The sequence below is a fragment of the Dendrobates tinctorius genome, unplaced genomic scaffold, assembly GCF_039654945.1.
Source record: "Dendrobates tinctorius isolate UK_male_01 unplaced genomic scaffold, ASM3965494v1 ptg000250l, whole genome shotgun sequence".
In the NCBI taxonomy this organism is placed as follows: domain Eukaryota; kingdom Metazoa; phylum Chordata; class Amphibia; order Anura; family Dendrobatidae; genus Dendrobates; species Dendrobates tinctorius.
Genome location: NW_027361917.1, coordinates 12,015,491 through 12,032,951, shown reverse-complemented (window position 1 = coordinate 12,032,951; position 17,461 = coordinate 12,015,491). Strand labels below are relative to the sequence as shown.

The 17,461-nt window shown below is 47.8% G+C and overlaps 1 protein-coding gene across 3 annotated transcripts in view; it reads left to right on the top strand.

The window, feature by feature from the left end:
* The window catches only part of ATL2 (atlastin GTPase 2), a 94,808-nt gene that overhangs the window by 63,662 nt on the left and 13,685 nt on the right, over positions 1-17,461 (top strand). For all 3 annotated transcript variants that reach the window (XM_073557482.1, XM_073557483.1, XM_073557484.1), the window contains 5 exons: positions 9,729-9,863; positions 11,255-11,359; positions 15,275-15,325; positions 16,937-16,993; positions 17,167-17,259. In XM_073557482.1, the coding sequence (XP_073413583.1) occupies positions 9,729-9,863; positions 11,255-11,359; positions 15,275-15,325; positions 16,937-16,993; positions 17,167-17,259 (441 nt within the window). The remainder of the gene's footprint in view (positions 1-9,728; positions 9,864-11,254; positions 11,360-15,274; positions 15,326-16,936; positions 16,994-17,166; positions 17,260-17,461) is intronic.

Below are 17,461 nucleotides of genomic sequence, written 5' to 3'. Positions count from 1 at the left end.
ATATGCCCCTGGACCTAGATACGCCAGGTGGTCAGGAAACGGTTGACAGTCTCATAGAAGCCATCAACCAGACTCTGGGGATTGAGGATGATTCCACTCTGGCTGCGGGCCATAAGGTGTCATTTAAGCGTGTCAAGCGTCCCCATAGAATATTTTGCACTCACCCTGAATTTGAGGACATAGTGCAAAAACACAGAACGGCCGGACAGGCGGTTCTTGGGTCAGAAGGCACTCGAGGCGAAGTACCCTTTTCCCCCGGATCTCCGTAAAAAGTGGACGGAATCCCCAACTGTGGACCCACCGGTTTCGCGCTTGGCTGCAAGAACTTTACTATCTGTGCCTAGTGGTTCTTCTATTAAGGATCCCACTGATCGTCTCATAGAGAACTTGCCTCCCTCAATGTTTGAGGCATCAGGATCAGCGCTTTCTCCCTAGTTCGCAGCAATGTGGGTAGCCAAGGCCATGATTTCTTGGTCAGAAACTTTGATTAGAGCCTTGCAGGACCTAGGCCTACCAGCGGAAGTATCAGAAATCCCAAATCAGATGGCCATGGAGGCGGACTACTTGATTAATGCGTCTTTAGATGCGGCCTACTGCTCGGCACTTGCAGCCGCACATGCAATCTCCATTAGGAGAGCGCTATGGTTAGGGACATGGCGGGCTGATTCAGCCTCAAAAAAGTCCTTGACAGCGCTAACTTACCAGTGTGGCCGCCTGTTTGGAGAGAGACTAGATCAGCTCATCTCCGACTCCACAGGAGGCAAGAGCGGCTTTCTTCCTCAGCAAAAGGCCAAGCCGCCGTTTCGTCACCAGTTGCAGGCGCGATTTCGGACCTTTCGCAACCCCGGGTGGACGACAGCGGCTAACTCCGCCGCCTCAGGGCGTCCCAATCACAATAGGGACCGACAGGTCTCATATAGAGCCAACCCATTGGGGAGGATGCATTCTAACCAGTCTAGGTCGAGGGGATCCAGGTCCCAAAGATCTTTCAGCCAAATGACTCGGGGCATTTGTCAGGCGGCACCAGCGGGGTAGGCGGACGCCTACTCTGGTTTCACCACGCCTGGCTCAATTTTACGCACGACGCATGGGTGAGAGAGCTTGTGTTCACAGGGTACAAGATAGAATTTGTCAGGTACCTCCCAAGACGATTTTTTTTTTTTTTTTTTTCTTTCCCGGCTTTCCAAAGTGAATACTCCGGCAAGGGCTCTACTAGAAGCCATCGATTCGCTCTCTCACAACGGAGTTATCATTCCAGTACCGGAAAACGAAAAGGCGCAGGGCTTCTATTCCAACCTGTTTGCAGTTCCCAAAAAGGACGGGACGGTCAGGCCCGTTTTGGATCTAAAGTTCTTGAACAGATTTATCAGGATCAGACATTTCCGGATGGAATCTCTCCGTTCAGTCATAGCGGCAATGAGGCAGGGAGAGTATTTGGGCTCTATCGATATCCAGGACGCCTATCTACATATTCCCATTTTCCCTCCGCATCAAAGGTTTCTACGCTTCGTCATCAACGGTCTACATTTTCAGTTTGGAGCGCTGCCCTTCGGGCTAGCCACAGCCCCCAGAGTGTTCACAAAGGTCATGGCACTCCCTGCGCATAGTTGTATTCCCCTACTTAGACGACCTCTTGGTCAAAGCCCCTTCAAGGCAGGCATGCGAGGAAAGTGTCAGCATTACGCTACTCTTGCCCGCTTAGGGTGATTGGTCAATGTAAAGAAGTCATCCCTTGTTCCAGCTCAGAGAATTTCCTTTTTAGGGATGACCTTCGACACTTGCCGAGGGTTGGTAAGTTTCCCTCGAGACGAGACCCTAGCCCTCCGGCAGGGGGTACGAGTACGGCGCCAACCAGTCCCTCACACCATCCGTTTCGGCATGAGGATTCTGGGGAAAATGGTGGCAGCGATGGACGCGATCCCGTTCGCCCAGTTTCATCTTCGTCCCCTGCAGCACGCCCTCTTGTCAGCCTGGGACAAGAACCCATTCACGCTCGATCATCGGTGCCGGTTGTCCTCTCAGGTCAGGCAGTGGACAATCAGTTAATCCCTGCTTCAGGGGAAACCCTTCCCCCCCCCCCCCCCCCCCCCCAGATCAGTGGCTGGTGGTCACAACCGACGCCATCCTTTTCAGCTGGGGAGCGGTTTTTTGCCACCACACGACCCAGGGACGGTGTTCACCGCAGGAGGCAGCCCTCCCAATCAACTTGTTGGAGATACGGGCGATCCGGCTGACTCTGCATCGATTCCATCACCTTCTAGCAGGCCGCTCCGTCCAGATTCAGTCGGACAACGCCACGGCTGTGGCTTGCATAAATCACCAGGGGGGCACCGGCAGCTGGGAAATCATGCGCGAACAGGGTGGATTTGATTTAAATCTAACTGATTTAAATCACGATTTAAATCACTAGTCAGTAAGGCTTGATTTAAATCAGTGATTTAAATCAAAGTTTCTACCTAAACTAGTTCTTGCTACTTTAACATGCAAGTAGATGAAGATTTTTAGAATCACTTTTTAGATTACTTTTTTCTCCCCAGTTTAATGGGTTAATCATTCATATTTGGACACCACTGTTCTGTTGTACTTGGGAAGGAGAAAAATAATCCTGACCTTAATAACAATTTAAATAGATTTATTCAACTGAAACAATAACAACATTACAGCATAAGTTATTTGCTTAAACAAACATCCATGTTTGTTAACTAATTTGGCTAAACAAAATATATATATTTTAAGAAACTTAGACTGTCAGCCCAGCCGACACATGAAAAACTTAAATACTACTGTCGTTGCAGTCCTCTGTAGCTCACGTGTCATCTTCATCATCATCTTCTTCTTTGTTCCTATTCATAATCTGGAAAAGAAAAACAAGCTTTCCTGCTTTATTGGGTCCCAACCGATTTCTCAATTTAGAATGAATGAGTCCAAAGGAAGAGAATATTCTTTCAACGCCTGCAGAAGAAGCTACTGCTGTTAAAAGTGAAATCATTACTTGAACAGTCTAAATCCAAGCGCTTAAGTGACTTCCACCAGTTTACTGGTGTGACCTTCCTTAAAATATCTTCAGCAAACATATATTTCTTGAATGGTTCCCCCTTAGCTCTGAAGTTTATTATAGTTGGCATTAAAGATGGATGATTGCTGGATACCCTTGTCATAGCTAACTCCTCTTCCTCAGCACTTAGGTTTTGACCCTGATATTGGATATTGACAATATTTGCCAAAAAATGAGCTGGAGTCAGTGCTTGTCCCATTCGTTTGTTTACTGCTTGTAATTTAATTCTGTCCATGTGTAGTTCTGTTTTTAAGTGTTCACTCAGTTCCTTCCAAATTTCAACAGCATCCGCAATAAAACAGCTATTTTTCTGTGTTTTGTTTAAAGCTTGAGAGATGGGTTTCAGGAAGCTCAGCATATGTTCAACATTTCTCTTAAGCCCAATGTTGAGGATTTTGGCCGTGACAGTGCCATCTATTTTATCTCGATTTTCTTCACAAAGTGTCATCAGAATAGGCCAGTTTTTGATATACTGCTCAAAACAGTCCACCACAGAGTTCCATCTAACATCTTGTGGGAGCGTTAGCTTGGTTCCACCCATCCTTTTCAGAGCTGCTGCAGCAAAATGATTATTACGGAAGTATTTAGCAATTTCAACAACATTAGCCTTTATTTCTGGAACACTTAAGTCTTTGGCTAAGAGGTGCAGCAAATGAGCACTGCAACCATATGTTATTAGCAGCTTTGTATTCCCTCCCTGCTCTTCTAAATCTCTTCTCATCTTGGATACGTTTGCAGCATTGTCAGTGACCAAACTGCGTACTAGACATTTGAATTTTTGTTCACATGTCGTTATAGCTTTTACTGCCACTTCTTGTAAGTATTCTGCTGTGTGTGCATTTCCTGACGTATCAGTTGTTTGTGCAAGGAAGACTTTACCTTCTTCTGTTGTTATACAAGCACATACAATAGGATCATTGTGGACATTACTCCACCCATCAATACTTAGGTTAACAATTTTACCCTCCAGAGCTGTTGCACATTGCTCCATTTCTCTGTCATACACTTGATCCAGCAGTTTCCCTGCAACATCAGCTCTGCTGGGTGGACTGTATCCTGGTCTCAGTGACTGAACCATATTAATGAAATGTGGGTTCTCAGTCAGACGGAAAGAAGAGTTCGTTGCATAAATAAACTGGGCAGTTTTTTCATCAATCAACTCTTTTTCTAATCTGCTAGTTCTTATCACAAACCTATCTATGGTGGTTCCAGGAGGTAAAGGTTTTTTCTTCCTTTTGGGTGATGGTGATATGTGGCTGTGGGTGTCTGATGATGCTGCTGCTGCTAATGAAGCACTATCCTGGATGGATAACTCTGAAACTGTAGAACAGGTTGATGGTGATCTTGGAGGTGGATAGTTTCCAGAATCCATGAATTCCCCTAAACAAAAAAAGTCAATGCTGTTATTTTATTGTTTATACAATTTCTGCTTATTGTACACAACACATCACTGCCCCTGCCCCAAAAGGAATATTTGTTTTTCTTCATAACTGTACCAAATGACAGTAACATGCAGTAATAATAAGAAATATAATTTTTCTCACACATGACAGTTCAGTCTTTAGAATTAGGATTCAATAAAAATGTTTACCAACCTGAAGATCCTGCCTGTTCAGAAGTGTTTCTTTGGTCATCTTCATCACCGCACTTCTCATGATGTTGCCTCATTCGCGCCACCAGGCCTTGCATCTCTTTGTTGCATCGTTTGCATTTTGCACGCATGTTTGCCTTACCGATAGGCGAAGGAGCTTCATAAAAATATTCCCAAACTGGGTCTCTTTTACGGCCTACTGCCATTATAAGGAAAGAATGTAATAAACCTCAGATCGTACACACAAACAGATCCAGACTTGTCTGTCTGTGGCTATGCTGCAGTATTGTGCTCAAAGTTTCACTTTCATTTTCTTGTCTGCTTGCCCTTCCTCCTCCTCACACTTAGATTCACATTCTTCTTGTGTTGTGCAGATCTATTCCACTCCAAACAATCAGAAACATATTGTCTAACTTCTTGGACTTGGCACTGAAGGGGTTGATTCTGTATTCATAGGTTTGTAGAACAATAGGATTAAGGTCTTTTTCTCAACTCTGTTCATGTTGTAACATTTTTGCCGTGAAGAAGAGGCTGGGACCTCTGCGGAGTCAAATTCAGTTTTGAGAACTGCGTAAGTAAAGCGAGCGTCTGTGATAATATAGGAGAGAAACTGCCCACTAATCCTACAGAAACCTCTGGAACAGCATGGCATTGTGAATGTTTACACATATACAGCCTTTATTCTACTGAGTTAAACAACTCAGCTTTATCTCATGATGGAAGAACCTTTGGATGGTAAAATATTTTCCTCAAAAAGCAGTTTATTAAAAAAAATCCGATTTAAATAAAAAAAATCCAATTTAAATAAAAAAAATCGTTTTTTTTTTTTTTTTTATCCACCCTGTGCGCGAAGTAGGGCACGTGCTTTGCTGGGCCAAGAGGAACTGCTCGCTGATATCGGCGGTCCACATCCCGGGGGTAGCGAACTGGGCGGCAGACTTTCTCAGCCGGCAGGGGCTTGCGTCCGGAGAAGGTCACTTCACCCAGAGGTTTTTCAGCACATTTCCCAGCGGTGGGGAACTCCGGATGTGGGTCTGATGGCGTTCCGGGGTGAACGCCAAGGTGTCCATGTTCGTCGCGCGGTCCTGGGACCCGCAGGCGATCGCCGTGGATGCGCTGGTTCTGCGATGGAATCAGTTTCGCCTCCCATACTTGTTTTCCCCGCTGCCTCTGCTTCCGAGGGTCATCAAGAAAATCAAGGTAGAGGGGGTGCCAGTGATTCTGCTGGCCCCAGACTGGCCTCGTCAGGCTTGGTACGTAGATCTAGTGCAGCTGGTCGTCGACATGCCATGGCGCCTGCCAGAGCGCCCATATCTACTGTCTCAAGGGCCGATCTGCCACCCGAACTCGGGGGCCCTGTTTTTGACGGCTTGGCCGTTGAATCCTGGATTCTGACACAGGCGGGGTTCGGGCGCAAGGTGGTTGCTACGATGGTTAGCGCCCGAAAGCCTACCTCTGCACGAGTTTACCACCACACCTGGAAGGTTTTGTTTGCATGGTGCCGGGGCGACGGTTGTTCGCCACTGAGATTCTCCATCCCTAATATCTTGGCTTTTCTCCAGTCTGGTTTAGACTCAGGTTTGGCTCCCAGTTCTCTGAGAAGACAGATATCGGCTTTGTTCATCCTCTTTCAGCACAGGATTGCTACCAACTTGCAGGTTAAGACTTTCATCCAGGGGGTCTCCCACTTGGTATCTCCTTATAAGGCACCTATGGACGCCTGGGACCATAACCTGGTCCTAAGTGTTCTGCAGGAAGCTCCACTTGAGCAGCTGCAGGATGTCTCTTTGTCATACCTTTCCTGGAAGGTGGTGTTTCTGGTAGCCATAACATCGATCAGGAGGGTCTCGGAGCTGGCAGCATTGTCTTGCCGAGCCCCGTTCCTGACCTTTTACAAAGACAAGGTGGTTCTTAGACCAGCTCCTCCTTTTTTTTTTTTTTTTTCCAAAGGTCGTTTCCTCGTTTCGTATTAATGAGGATATTGTCTTGCCCTCTTTCTGTCCCTCACCGGTGCACCGTGTGGAAAAGGCTATTCGTACGTTGGACCTGGTGAGAGCTCTCGGGAGGTACGTGTCGCGGACGGCACCCTTTTGTCAGTCAGACGCACTGTTCGTGCTCCCTGAGGGTCGCAGGAAGGGACTCTCCTCAAAATCAACCATAACCAGATGGATTTGTTTTGTTGTTCAGGAATCCTACCGCGTCAGGGGCGCGCCGATTCCAGCAGGGATCAGAGCACACTCTACTCGGGCAGTGGGCGCCTCTTGAGCGCTTCGACACCAGGCTTCGGCGGAACGGGTTTGCTAGGCAGCAACCTGGTCCAGCCAGCACACGTTTACTAAACATTACAATGTCCATACTCAGGCTTTGGCGGATGCGAGCCTGGGTAGAAGGATTCTCCAAGCACCAGTGGCGCACCTTTAGACAAGATGTGCATGTAGCTTGGATCGGTAAGTCAACTTCCCACCCAGGGACTGCTTTAGGATATCCCACAGTACCTGTGTCCCCCAATTAGACGAAGGAGAAACATGGATTTTTGTGATAACTCACCGTAAAATCCTTTTCTCTGAGACGCTCATTGGGGGACACAGCACCCACCCTATTAGCCAAGTGGCTTCTGTTTATTTAATTAATATGCTTTCAGTATGAAACTAGGGTGGCTGTTTTCTAGACATGTTACCTGTATTAAGGTTGATGTCTGATTTTTGTTTGATCTCCTACTGCTTTTGCACCAAACTGGTTTCCGCCTGCAATCGGGGAGAGGGTGTATACGGCGGAGGAGGAGCTAACCTTTTTTTTTTTCACTTGGTGTCAGCCTCCAGGTGGCAGTAGCTTACACCACAGTACCTGTGTCCCCCAATTAGCATCTCGGAGAAAAGGATTTTATGGTGAGTTATCACAAAAATCCATGTTTTTAGGTCCCCAAATTCTTAGACAGCTCTAAAACTACAAACACAGATGGGACTCACCTTTCCCGGGCACATCACCGGTGTGCGGCGCTGCACCTCTTTGTTTACCGACTGTAGTGGTGGCTATACAACTACACTTGACCGAAATGGCCAATTGCTCATTTCAGCATCACACGGTCTACCTCATCAAAGCTGCTGATCTTAGTGATTGGCTGCAGCGGTGACATGCACTGTAGTTATGTCACTGTTGCAATCAGTAAGCAAAGATCAGCAGCGGCGGACAAGCAGCACTAGACCAGGGGAGAGAGGTCTTTTTTAGAGGTATGGGGAAATAAATTGATTGTGGGGAAAACTCCTTTTAAAAGGAATGTGTCCTTTACAGAAACCACTATATACCTGCAGTTATGGGGTTATCTGCAAGTAAATGACATTTTAAATTATGTTTGGCTGGCTAGCTGGAGCAGCGGCTACCAGGAGAAAATGAAGTTATACACGTGGTCAAAATTGGTACCCCTCGTTTAGTGACAGAAAAACCCACAATGGCCACATAAATAACTTGAATCTGACAAAATAACTCAAAAATCTATGAAAATGAACAAATGAAAGTCAGACATTGCTCTTCAACCATGCTTCCACAGAATTTAAAAAAAATTTGTGTATATCCTCCTGTAGCTGCTCCCGCTAGTCATCAGTACAGTGCAGGAAGCTGTTAGCCAACCTCTAACTGTACAGTGAGTGCGCTGTAATCACTCCCCTACACATTGACAGTCAGCTCTGTACATGCTCTGCAGAGCATGATGTCAATCAATTTGTCAGGGAGAAACTATAGCTGCACTCGGTGTAACTGTCCTCTGTGATGATTGGAAGCGAGTGACTACGTGGAGGATATAACTTGATTTTCTCCCTGTAGCCGCTGTTCTAGTCAGCCAGGCATGATTTAAAATGCCATTTACCTGCAGATTAACCTAATATCTGCTGGTATATGGGGTTTTTGGAGGGGATTCATGCCCTCTAATGTGAGAACCTTTACTCGTATCACTTCTTTCCCCTGATTATCAAGCTGGTCCTGGCTTACAAATGGCCCCCACGTAAATAGTGCAGCCAATCAGTGGCCCCAATTGTCATGTGAAGTTATGCTGGCATCATGGCTCCCATCACTGAGCAGCGATGCCATTAGCACAGCATGTGTCCACTGCTGCCACGTTCTGCAGCCCCCGTGCACCAGTCTCTTAAACAGACTGGGGTGTCTACGGGAACATTAGGTCTGGATCAATCGTGGATAGAAGCATGGAGGTTTTTTTTTTTTTTTTTTGACATTTAGGCTATGTGCCCACGTAGCGATTCTGAAGCAGAATAAACCTGAGCAGAATCGCACACCCTGCTCCCAGGAAAACACATGTGGTTTTTTACGCGCTTTTGTAAGCGTTTGTCAAGCGTTTTAGCATGTGTTTTCCTAAGTGTTTTTGCCCATATAATTGATGGTATGCAGCATCACATGCGATTCCGCAAAATTAATGAACATGCTGCGTTTTTAATCGCTCAGCGTTTCCGCAGCTGTTAAAAACGCACCATTGGCACAACATGTGCGTTTCTCATTAAAAATCAATTGGATGCTTTTCTTAAGCGTTTCTGCAGCAGAATCGCTTGTCTAAGAGCGCTGCAGAAACGCTTAAACGCTACGTGGGCACACAGCCTCACAGCTATTCCTAAAGCTCTTGATTCTTAAAGCTGTATAGTTCCAACTACCTGATCTCCATGTTTTCACTCCCCTTCTAGTGTGGCTTACCTTGAGCTGCAGTTGTTGTCCTTTTTACTGGTTATTCAGTGATTGGATCCCTGTTGATTTATTAAAGGAGTGGTCTGGCAACTAAAATGTTTTTTCTTAATATCCTTACACCATAACCACTTTTGTAATTTGCTTTGTTACACAATGCCCTACACGTTTCCCTATCTAGCTAATCCCTAAATGTGTGGTTGGGTTTTTAACTCACTCACTTCCTGTGAAACTTTTGAGAGGAGCCTCAAGTATGTCACAGGAGGCTGCACTCACTCCCCCACAGTGTCCATCGTCCCTCCTGGAAGAAAATGTCATCAGGGGGCAGCACTACAGTTACTTACTACACCTAAACCCTTGCTAACAACTTACTGACGATTTCCCTTTTCTCCATCTTTTCAGAACTACACAAATTGGGTTGGTGGCAGCCATGAGCCATTGACGGGTTTCACGTGGCGGGGGGGATGTGAGCGGGAGACCACTGGTATCCAGATTTGGAGTGAAGTTTTTGTTATTGAGAAACCTGATGGAACGAAGGTAATTATGAAAGCCTTGTTTTGTATTTTTTTAATGTTTTTCATGTGACACCCAATTGCCCAATTTCAGGAAGAGGAGGTCAACACCCCGTATCCACCCTTCTACTAGTAATTGTTCTCTGGTCATAGAGACAGGGAATGCTAATCTGTTACTGACCGAGTAACGCTTCCCGTCCTTCATCCATATTAATGCCACATATTAAAGTGACCACTGAAATGTGAAATGAAGTGTGGAGACCTGAGTACCTTCCTAATGCTATTAATGTGCAGATTATCCCTATATCTGCGGGTTAAGTGTTATCTGACCTGACAGGTTCCCTCTAAACAATGAATTGATATGAACAGCACAGTCTGATCAATGTATAGTGGCCGCTGACTAGGACAGCACATAAGTGTCTGTCCTCTTAAAGGGACAATATTAGCACATAATGACTGGTCAAACCAAGTCCAGGCGCTCAGTGCACCATGGTGGGGCCAATCATTTATATACACCTTCCCTCTATCTCCTCCCTTCTCTGAAAGATCCGGCTTCATAGAGAAATCAAGGAGGAGGAGGGTGGCGATAGAGCGAAAACAAGCAGGTGGGAAGGTGTACGTAAATGATTGGCCGCGCCATGAGGGTCTGAGCACCTGTATTTGATGTTCCTTTTAAATAGGCGCTGACCTGCAGTTCTCAGCTAGAACCGGAGCTGTGCAGTTCAGCTCTGTACACTGGTTGGTTACATCCAGCCTGCGCCGTTGTAAATAACAGCCGATCAGTTGGGGTGATGGGTGTCAGACCACCGCCGATCTGATATTGATGGTCCCAAGGATAGATCATCAATATAACGTGCACCGTTAACCCATTTAATGAAGGGTGCATGACCTTTAACTATATTTTTAATGCGCTTTGTGTTACCGGTTTCCTATTTTGGGTTTTCTTCCATTACTGCTGGAATAAATACATTTTCAGGTACATTCAGTTATCATTTAAAGCTCCACTTAGCCTGTATGCTGATGTGCAGTCAGGCTGTTGGGTGGACTATTTTGATCACCATGCCTCGCTGACTTAATTTATGTATCGTTTCCCTTTACAAGCAAGTAATAGGACTCCACTTGGCTGCTGCAGTCATAAGGAGAGCACGTATCTGAGATACTCCAGAGGATCACTGCCGCAGAAGGTCATGACGTGCCGCCACCTGCTGGATGCACAGAAGAACTGGCTCAGCATTTAGATGTGGAGGAATTTGTGCCAGTTTAGGTTTTAGTGACTCTTGCCACAATTTAGCTGACTTTGAGAGATTAAGCCCACACTAAAAATGTATTGAGCTTGATATTTTCAAGCAACTCCTGCTCCCTTTGATGTTTTTTTTTTTCTTTTTCCCGCTTTCTTGTCTCTCCTCTTCTAACCAGATCGCGGTTATTCTCATGGACACTCAGGGAGCCTTCGACAGTCAGTCAACGATTAAAGATTGTGCAACGGTGTTTGCCTTAAGCACAATGACCAGCTCCGTTCAGGTACCACGGTGACTGATATTTCTTGTCAGAACTAAAAGTAACAGAATTCTTCTTAGGGGTGTCTGTGTATATAGATGAAGAGATGGATAGAGATCTATTGCCGAATCGCACTCAGTGACAAGAAGTCAAGGATGGAAAGACATGTTATTGATTTGCAAGTGATGTAGAAATAGAACAATCATTTTGAAAAAGCTGTCAATTCAATATTGAGTATGAGCACCATTTGCATTATTACATGCACTAACACATCTTGGCATGTTAAATGAGGTTATTGAGGAATGTTCTGCCATTGGCAGGTAAATCATCAATATCCGCTGCTGGCAGCTCCCTTTGCAGTTACCAACGATTAATGTCCCAGATGTGCTCTTTTGGGGAAATAAGTCTGTAGACTCTGCAGGCCATGGTAGAACGTATAGACCACAGATGCTGTTAAGAAGCATGAGCAACCTTCTTGGAACATTGTCCTCATGAAAACTTGGCTCCTAGGACACTTTGAAGAAATGTCCCTACTACTGGTTTCTTGACCAAATCTATGCAACTCCGAGCTGTTAATATACTTGGAATGAACGCTACCATGCACATTACTACCCCACACCATATTCCCAGGAGATGATCCCCATGTGACATTCCATCGTGAAGGCCTCTTCATGGCGTTGCTCACATGGTCTCCAGTCCAATCTCCAGCTTTCTTTGCATTCAAGACAAAAGCAGTAGTCGTTGCTGAAGGGGATAAGCCTCCGTTCCATCCTTCATTGCAGTCTTGTTCTGCACCTCGATGGCTTTCTATCATCACAAGGAGTTTAAAACACCACCCCAGCGGGTTTTTTTTTTTTTTTTTTTTATTTCGTCACTAGAGTGGGTGCTTAAAATCTAAGTCACCTGTCTGATACCTCCTTCCAGCATTTTAATTTGTTTTCGCTTCCGGTTAGTCTCCAGTGGTTTGTGACCTGCTGACTGCTCCAGTGTTTCATGGAGCGAGCCGGAGGTCACTGATCAATGTAAGTCTGTGAGAGCCTTGTTCTGGCTCATAGACTTGGATTGAGAGCTTGTGATGTAGTTGCTGAGTTCCGTCCACTCAGAAGCTGCGCTCACAGTATGGTGCCGCAGGACCAGAGAAGCACCGAAAAACGGTGATGACGCCGGAGGGCGGGTATATGACCGCTTCACTCCAGCAGTGAAAAACACTGAAGTGGTGCTTTTTAGCGTGTGCAGTTTAGATATTCAAAATGTTTACCTTATATACTCTAGTATAAACCGACCCGAGTATAAGCCGAGGCACCTAATTTTGCCACGGAAAACTGGGTAAGCTTATTGACTCAAGTATAAACCAGGTATGCATTGTCCCCTCATCCCTGTCCTGATGTGTGGCTCCCCCTGCTGTATGCACGGCTCTATCGTCCTCCCCCCTGCTGTATGCACGGCTCTTCCGTCCTCCCCCTGCTGTATGCACGGCTCTTCCGTCCTCCCCCCTGCTGTAGGCAGGCTCTTCCGTCCTCCCCCCTGCTGTAGGCACGGCTCTTCCGTCCTCCGCCCTGCTGTAGGCACGGCTCTTCCGTCCTCCCCCCTGCTGTAGGCACGGCTCTTCCGTCCTCCCCCCTGCTGTAGGCACGGCTCCTCCGTCCTCCCCCCTGCTGTAGGCACGGCTCTTCCGTCCTCCCCCCTGCTGTAGGCACGGCTCTTCCGTCCTCCCCCCTGCTGTAGGCACGGCTCTTCCGTCCTCCCCCCTGCTGTAGGCACGGCTCTTCCGTCCTCCCCCCTGCTGTAGGCACGGCTCTTCCGTCCTCCCCCCTGCTGTAGGCACGGCTCTTCCGTCCTCCCCCCTGCTGTAGGCACGGCTCTTCAGTCCTCCCCCCTGCTGTAGGCACGGCTCTTCCGTCCTCCCCCCTGCTGTAGGCACGGCTCTTCCGTCCTCCCCCCTGCTGTAGGCACGGCTCTTCCGTCCTCCCCCCTGCTGTAGGCACGGCTCTTCCGTCCTCCCCCCTGCTGTAGGCACGGCTCTTCCGTCCTCCCCCCTGCTGTAGGCACGGCTCTTCCGTCCTCCCCCCTGCTGTAGGCACGGCTCTTCCGTCCTCCCCCCTGCTGTAGGCACGGCTCTTCCGTCCTCCCCCCTGCTGTAGGCACGGCTCTTCCGTCCTCCCCCCTGCTGTAGGCACGGCTCTTCCGTCCTCCCCCCTGCTGTAGGCACGGCTCTTCCGTCCTCCCCCCTGCTGTAGGCACGGCTCTTCCGTCCTCCCCCCTGCTGTAGGCACGGCTCTTCCGTCCTCCCCCCTGCTGTAGGCACGGCTCTTCCGTCCTCCCCCCTGCTGTAGGCACGGCTCTTCCGTCCTCCCCCCTGCTGTAGGCACGGCTCTTCCGTCCTCCCCCCTGCTGTAGGCACGGCTCTTCCGTCCTCCCCCCTGCTGTAGGCACGGCTCTTCCGTCCTCCCCCCTGCTGTAGGCACGGCTCTTCCGTCCTCCCCCCTGCTGTAGGCACGGCTCTTCCGTCCTCCCCCCTGCTGTAGGCACGGCTCTTCCGTCCTCCCCCCTGCTGTAGGCACGGCTCTTCCGTCCTCCCCCCTGCTGTAGGCACGGCTCTTCCGTCCTCCCCCCTGCTGTAGGCACGGCTCTTCCGTCCTCCCCCCTGCTGTAGGCACGGCTCTTCCGTCCTCCCCCCTGCTGTAGGCACGGCTCTTCCGTCCTCCCCCCTGCTGTAGGCACGGCTCTTCCGTCCTCCCCCCTGCTGTAGGCACGGCTCTTCCGTCCTCCCCCCTGCTGTAGGCACGGCTCTTCCGTCCTCCCCCCTGCTGTAGGCACGGCTCTTCCGTCCTCCCCCCTGCTGTAGGCACGGCTCTTCCGTCCTCCCCCCTGCTGTAGGCACGGCTCTTCCGTCCTCCCCCCTGCTGTAGGCACGGCTCTTCCGTCCTCCCCCCTGCTGTAGGCACGGCTCTTCCGTCCTCCCCCCTGCTGTAGGCACGGCTCTTCCGTCCTCCCCCCTGCTGTAGGCACGGCTCTTCCGTCCTCCCCCCTGCTGTAGGCACGGCTCCTCCGTCCTCCCCCCTGCTGTAGGCACGGCTCCTCCTTGCTCGGTCTCTGCACTTCCCTGCTTCTCCGATGGTCTCCAGCGCCAGCATCTTCTTCCTGTGTCCAGCAGGAGTAGAGTCATGTGCATATTCATTACTTTAATGAGCGGTACCACGTGACCGCTCAAGACAGGAACAAGATGTTGGCGCTGGAGACCCTCGGAGAAGCAGGGAAGTGCAGAGACTGCGCCCGGAGGGGGTGAGTATGATGTGACAGCCACCGACTCTTGCCGCTCCTCCTCCCCCGCCAACCCCCTGGGACAATGACTCGAGTATAAGCCGAGGGGCACTTTCAGCCTAAAAAAATGGGCTGAAAATCTCGGCTTATACTCAAGTATGTGTTTTTTTTTTTTTTCATGAGGCATCGCAATTTCAATGTTGTGGAGTGTTTGTATTTGTATGCATGTGTAAGATAATTATTACATATTTTTTACATAGTATTTTACAATATGATAAAAAATATTTCCCTTAATACACATGACTCATTGAGGTCTCCCAACGTAAAGAATGGGGCTTTGCATGTGCACCTCTGCTCGCTCTATTACTACTTTATAGTACTGTCAGGCAAACTCTGATCGGCAGTTACATAGACAATGGATGGAGCGCTGGTGCACATGCTGGAGTGCTGGTGTGCATGCTGGAGTGCTGGTGTGCATGCTGGAGCGCCGCTCCCTTGAGACTTGGCTCTGCATTTCCCCATTCTGATGATCGATAAGTGCTGGTAGTTGGACCCCAGCTAAAGTTGGCTCCTATTCTATTGATAGGGATAATTGTATATACTTTGTAGAGATCACAATATTGCAGTCTACTTTGTTTTTCATAGGATTAAACTAATGATCTTACTCCCGGTTTTTAGGTTTATAATTTGTCACAGAACATTCAAGAAGATGATCTTCAGCATTTACAGGTAATTCCCTAACTCCGAGCACCGCCACATACACAGTAGACGATCAGGCCCATGTAATTGGTTTACTTTATAGATTATATTGATGGGTTATAGCCAGCATTTTACCCTGGGATATAGGTGAGGCTAAAGCCCCCGTCACACATAGCGATCTCGCTAGCAAGATCGCTGCTGAGTCACAATTTTTGTGACGCAACAGCGATCTCGCCAGCGAGAACACGGTGTGTGACCAGCGACCAGCCCCCCTGTCGGTATCGCTGATCGTTGTTGGAATGCCCTGGACATTTCTTTGAACGCTGGTCTCCCACTGGCCAGCATGCATCACTACGTGTGACAGGCGGGCAATCAGCGCGCTGGTAACTAAGGTACACATCCGGTTTCTAAGCAGCGCGAGTCACTTAGAAACACGATGTGTACCTTAGTTACCAGTGCGCTGATGCAGGGAGCTGGTAACCAAGGTACACATCGGGTTTCTAAGTGACGCGCGCTGCTTAGAAACCCGATGTGTACCTTAGTTACCAGCTCCCTGCATCAGGCGCTGGTAACTAACGTGCACACTGCACAGCGACGTCGGGCACTCGGCGGCGCTGGTGCTGATCGCTGATGAAGCTGTCTGTCTGACAGCTCACCAGCGATCATGTAGCGACTCACCAGCGATCCTGACAAGTTGATATCGTTGTCGGGATTGCTGGAGAGTCGCTATGTGTGACGGGGCCCTTGGTGCACATTGCATTCTTGCATGAACTGAAAATCTACATCGGGAGAAGCTCCCTGCATAGTGATAACGTTCCCACGGGCTCTTATTAATCAGACAGAGATTATAGTGTCCTCCTGGGGTCTGTCTAGCGGTTATTAGCTGTCCTGAAAAAAGGACCACCACAACAAAAAATAATTGTAAAGGGTACTATGGTGGTCTGCCACCCAGGGAGGGTCTACTTAGACTGGGTCCTTTTGCAATTTGCTCAATAGCTTATTTTTCATTTAGATTTTGGATTCCTGTTGGCAGTAGGATGTGTTTATAACAAAACGGTTTAAGGGGTTTTCTGACACAGGAAGGAAAAATTTTTTTTTTTTTTTTAGGCATGGATTTTCGTAAAAAAAATAATAAACAAGGCATACTCTGCTCCCTGCAGCCCCACGGATACAGCGTAGGCGCTCCAGGGTCCCCACCAGCTCCAGAACCTATACCTGCTCCGTTCAGAAGTCGCAAGACTTCAGCGGTCAAGAGAGTAGAAGAGCGTATCATTGCTTGTTGGTGACACTCTTCTAGTCATCCAAAACTCCTGTGACTTCTGACTGGAGCAGACTCCGCGTCCACATCCTTTTATTGATCACTGAATCATATTTCCATGAGCTATCAAATGGATACTGAGTTACGGCTCAACGCTTGTGGGTTGTTTTTTTTTTCCTTTGACTACTCGTTTTACACAATGTTTTTCCTCCAACTTTACAATACATGTAATGTACATTCATGGAGTCATTGATCTCGCATACTTTCCACCCCTGTGCTCAATAAATATTAAATGAGAGGACTATGAAATTTAAACGTTAACCTCCTTACATCCCCGAGGATGAAGAACAATCGCTCAACTCTCAGCAAATATTATTTTCCAGCTTTTTACAGAGTACGGACGTCTTGCAATGGAAGAAATCTACAAGAAACCCTTTCAGGTGAGTTCCCTCTTGCGTGTCTCCTAGCTTCTGTATGTGTGCAGATCCTTGTGTGTGATTAATGACTCTGTACAGAAGAGGGAATTCTCTTAAGCATCTAGGAATCTAAATTTAATGTGATACCCTCCCGCTCTTCCAGCCTCACGTTTTGTATTTGTGTATCTCTGTTACAGACACTAATGTTTTTAATCAGAGACTGGAGCTATCCGTATGAGCACCCATATGGATTAGAGGGTGGTAAACTGTTCTTGGAGAAACGATTGCAGGTAAAAAGTCATGTTGTTTTGTCTTGTAAGTCCAGCTGGAGCATTTCACTTGGCTTGTGTATGTTCAGGTTTGTTTGTTTTGGTTTTTTTTTTCCTTACTACTGTCTATTTAGTCTCCCACCACTATTGTAGAACTTGAGAACTTGGAATTGTAATTTTTGTGATGTCTTTGTGGGCGCACAACAATAGTAAATGGGTTCAA